The 4,749-nt window shown below is 31.9% G+C and overlaps 2 protein-coding genes across 2 annotated transcripts in view; one reads left to right on the forward strand and one right to left on the reverse strand.

Moving 5' to 3' along the window:
- The window catches only part of LOC107488122 (uncharacterized), a 5,674-nt gene extending 3,692 nt beyond the window's left edge, over positions 1-1,982 (reverse strand). The window contains exons 1-6 of the mRNA XM_052261636.1: positions 1,598-1,982; positions 1,409-1,482; positions 1,165-1,247; positions 785-1,070; positions 478-617; positions 4-75 (exon numbers count right to left, since the gene is read on the reverse strand). Of these exons, the coding sequence (XP_052117596.1) occupies positions 4-75; positions 478-617; positions 785-1,070; positions 1,165-1,202 (536 nt within the window). The 5' untranslated portion in view covers positions 1,203-1,247; positions 1,409-1,482; positions 1,598-1,982. The remainder of the gene's footprint in view (positions 1-3; positions 76-477; positions 618-784; positions 1,071-1,164; positions 1,248-1,408; positions 1,483-1,597) is intronic.
- LOC107488123 (PHD finger-like domain-containing protein 5A) lies at positions 1,331-3,364 on the forward strand. Its single transcript, XM_052261637.1, has 3 exons — positions 1,331-1,454; positions 1,706-1,854; positions 2,837-3,364. The coding sequence occupies exons 1-3, from the start codon at positions 1,331-1,333 to the stop codon at positions 3,164-3,166; spliced, it is 603 nt and encodes a 200-aa protein (XP_052117597.1). The 3' UTR covers positions 3,167-3,364.
- The last annotated feature ends 1,385 nt before the right edge of the window (positions 3,365-4,749 follow it).

Genomic DNA, 4,749 nt, shown 5'->3' on the forward strand with positions numbered 1-4,749 from the left:
AACCCTGAACAAACAAGATCAAGAAGATCTCCAGTTCCAGTGCCTGATATAGCTGATAATGGAATTGGTTCAAACCTGATATAGTAGCAAGTAATATATGTCAGATTCAAAACTACTCATTTGCTCATAACCAGTGGCTTAAGCTTTTGGAAGAGATAGTTTTTAACACGGTATCAGAGTCTGCATTATTAAATGTTGGCAAAATTAATCAGTTCCATCTCTGACCTCAACTGGATCTTCAAACCAATCCACAAACAATTCATGCTCATTAAGGCAAATTCAAAACCACGTTTGAAAAATGACATCAAAAGCAAACATAACATATTGTATATCTAGTCCACGATATCCATGCCAAGAGACCATAAAAATAAGAGTGTATCATGATCATGTTGAATTGTGTCTAATCATGCCTCAAGCATGTAACTTTCCCACCCAATGACTCACCCATGGAAGGGAATCCTCACAGATATAACTTACTCAAGGGACCAAAATTCATATGCCTGCAAAATTCCTTTGCGTGGAGATTCACACTTGTTAACTGCAAGAATGACACATTTATCTGAGTAGTTTCTACGAAGCCAATCCGCAATCTCCTCATCAGCAGCCGATGGACCTGCCTGTTTAGCATAATCAACTATGATCTTCAGGTGATGATCAGGAGTAGTTTAATAAAACAAGATCATATGACACACTTAATATACATAAAACCCAGATGTTATCAGTCATGACTCACAATAGACTCAATGTGAAAAAAATAAAATATTTTATGCAAGCATCAAAATACCTGACCATCAACGACGAAAACAATAACAGATGATTCTTCAACAGCTGCAACCACTTGCCTCTCAATCATTGATGGCATCCTGGCAACTGCAGCCTCTCTAGTGGCAAGCGGAATACCATCCATACCAACTGTAGTAGTAATAGCCAGATCTTCCATAACATTAGCTTGTGATTTTGAAAGAGTAAGAACCCCGCCTGTGTCCACCACCATGAATTCACGGTCTCCCCAGTAGGACCTACCATACAAGCGATCCCTAGTCACCCCAGGTTCGTCCACCACAATTGCCCTGTTTCCCTAACAATGTAAGCAGCAAGAAGACAACTTTAAAAACACAGACGATCTTTAATTCCCAATTTAAAGCTTAAAGAAATATCAAATACCCCAACAAGACGGTTGAACAAGGCTGATTTGCCAACATTTGGCCTCCCTACAATTGCAACTCTTGGAGAAGGTTGTCAGGGATCTGCCATTCAAATCAGTAACCTCTTTCAAAACCTATTTTATTTCAATGTCTTAAAGATATTGATCTCATAACTACATACAATCATGCAACTGCTCCTGTATTCACAGATTCCTCCAGAATATAAAGAGTTCCATAATTCAGAAAACAAAGCTGAATGTTACCCTGACATTGTTAGCTCCCGTTTTACCCCTCTTGTGTCTTTTAGCTGTTTGCTTAATATCATTTTTTTCGTCATCTGAAATCACCAAACACAAAAAAAAAAAAAAACACAAAGAAAAATAAAAATAGAGTTACTGAGGAGTTTCGTGAATAAGAAAAATGAAAAGGAGAGTTTAAAAATGTAGAGTGACCAATGGTGAGAATGCGAGAGAGAGAGGTAGAGTAAGCTTCGACAGCGTCCTTGGCTTCTTGCTCTAGCGCGTTGACATCAAGCTCCTCGTTTTCATCTTCATTGTCAGTGTCGGAAAATTCGAGGTGGTCGAGTTTGTGGGACGGTTCGTGGCGGTCGTGGGTGGTCCGTAGGGCGGAGCAGGGGAGTGTCCGACGGGAGATGGAAATAGTGGAAAGGAAGGGAGGGGAGAAAGGGAATGAGAAAATCGAGATCAGGGTTTTAGGGATGGAAGTGGGAGCTTGCGGTGGCTGCGGGGGGCTGGGGCTCTTTGCTTCCTTTTCACTTTCCAGTTTCCGAGAAGAGAGTAGTTAATGATAAACAAAATAATTTTATAGTGGATATGAAGGGGTACTCTACCAGATTGTATAGAGAGATAATTAAATTCTTTTTATAGTTATTTTTGATTATTTTATTAATATTTAACATGTAGGTCTTAGTATTTTTAATTTTTTTTTCATCACATAAAATGAAAGATTTGTAAACTTATATCTTTATTTTATAATTCACCGAATATGAATAATAAAATGTATTTTGATTGTAATTTTTAAATTGATTTAAATTTAAAATTATAAAATTAAAGTTAATTAAATTTTGATTAAATTAAAGAGTTAGGATTGTTTTTGTCCAATAAAAAAAAAGATATTTAAATTTTTTTATAAAAATTAAATAAAATTTATTTTTATTTTTATTAAAGTATAAAGATGATTTAGTAAAATCATTGTTATGATATGTATTTAAAAAAAATTAATTATTGACGTGGAAAACATAATCCACATGTCGTGTTTTAATTTGTCCATATGTATAAATTATCGCCGTAACAAACACCGTATTGGTTTCTGGTAATCAATTATCTATTGTGATTATTGACTATCCTCATTATGCATTTTCCACTTACAAGACCTTGTTGTATCCAATCTAAGGAAGAAACCATTTGAGGCTATGATTTGAATAGGTTCACGATTTTATTGCCTAATGCATTTTGCATACTTTGTTGGCATTTGATCAGAAATTGCTAATTTACTCATGTCAACAATGAAGCTATCCCAATATTTTGCTTGTAGATTTGGTATTTTACCTTATGTTTGCAAGTGTTAATAGTATTTTACTGAGCACCTTTTCATGTTATTTAAATTACAGTTTGGTTAGAAGTTATCTATATACTCGCCATCTAGTAGGGTGTTGAGAATATGGCCAACAGGCCAAGCATCATCCTGATTTGATTATGTGCCGAAAGCAGCCAGGAATTGTCATTGGACGACTTTGTGAGAAATGCGATGGCAAGTGTGTGATTTGCGACTCTTATGTGCGTCCTTGTACACTTGTTCGGGTTTGTGGCGAATGCAACTATGACTCATTTCATGGCCGCTGCGTCATATGTGAAAGAATAGGAATATCTGATGCTTACTACTGCAAGGAATGCACACAGCAGGAGAAAGATAGGGATGGCTGCCCCAAAATTGTTAATTTAGGAAGTGCCAAAACCGATTTATTCTATGAACGCAAGAAGTATGGTTTTAAGAAAAGATGATGACGGTGTAAGAGTGAGATATTTTAATTTGTCTAAAACTGTTTCGTATGTACTTCCTGAGATATCATATTAGAACCGTTGGAGTTGAGATTTTAAGCATAGAACTATATTTTCTTATGCAATTGTTGGTGATGTAAGTGCATAACTTGTTTACTAAGGATCATGCAATTAATAGAATGATTTGAACAAGTTCAGGTACTACGCGGTGAATTGTGTGCAATTTTGAGTGAAAGATGATTTGGTAAATGGATTAAGAAAAATAGGATTTACGCTGTTAAGAATACTATTTATTGTTTAATTTGTTACTAATAGTAGTATATTTTTTAATATTGCAGTGTTATTGTGTCATCATGTGATTGATACTCAAAGAAAGAAGGTCAAAATTAAGTAGTCGCATTGAATCCTCAAAAAATTTTAAGAACAAATTCTTTTTTTGAGATTTGAAAACTTTCGAGTTATCTTTTTACTAATTCTCTCGCATTAGTAGTACTTAATTATTATAAATATTTTATGTCTTGAAAATATTAAAAATAATTAATATTTGTTTTAATTAATTTGAATTGATTAAGTGGTCATCTCGTTTCTTTGAGTAAGTATAGGAGTTTGAATCTTGTTTTATGTATAGCAATCTATTAGCTAGTGACAGAAATGGAGCATCAATATTAATAATCAATTTGTCAAGTTAGGAAATGTCGTAAAAATAATAGTATTTGTCTTTAAAGTAGAGCAATTTCTCATTGATAGCAATATTTATGAAGATTTGTCTTTGTTAAAATTTACCTAGGACAATTTTATTTATTGATGTCATGTTCATTTTTTAAGACAGAAACATTATAATCAGCATTGTTACATATTAAAACTTCACGTTTTATGACATAATTTTCAAGTTTTCAAATTTATAGACTTACGTCATTACAAAAGCTATTAGACTAATTAATATTTCTTGGTAATATTATCGGAACACCATCGTTGAATTTTTAGTTAGTGTGAAGAAAAACTAATAATAACTTTTTTTATTCAATATATAACTTATTCTAGAATAATGCTACACATCCAAATTTTTTTGTTAACCTAATCTAACCAAGTTGGTCAAACATCACAAAAATTAGTTATGACTTGCATTATTTCAAGTCTTATTGTTTAATTTGGTTTATAAAAAGACGTGGACGTATAATATTACTCTTTATTCTATTAAAAAATAAATTAGTATTTTCTAAAATGATAAATACATTTTTTTCTAATTTCTTACACTGTTTATTTGACAATATTTGTCTTTAAAGAATAGTAATTGATCACACTATCCTACAATATGATGTATAAAGTCATTTTTTATCTTAAAATTAATTATGGTTAATGACATAAAAGCCAAAATAATTTTTTTATTTTCTTACTCAAATTTAAATTTGAATTCAGAATTAGGTAACAACTCATCTTTTTTAAATTTCAATATCAAAAATAAAATTGATTAGGTGCAAAATATTCAACACTTAATGATTTCAATCATTTTAAATTTTAATTACCAAAATTTGGTTAAAAATTAATTATAAATTAATAATTAATAATATATATATATTAATATGTAA

The sequence above is a fragment of the Arachis duranensis genome, chromosome 5 (assembly GCF_000817695.3).
Source record: "Arachis duranensis cultivar V14167 chromosome 5, aradu.V14167.gnm2.J7QH, whole genome shotgun sequence".
Classification (NCBI taxonomy): Eukaryota; Viridiplantae; Streptophyta; class Magnoliopsida; order Fabales; family Fabaceae; genus Arachis; species Arachis duranensis.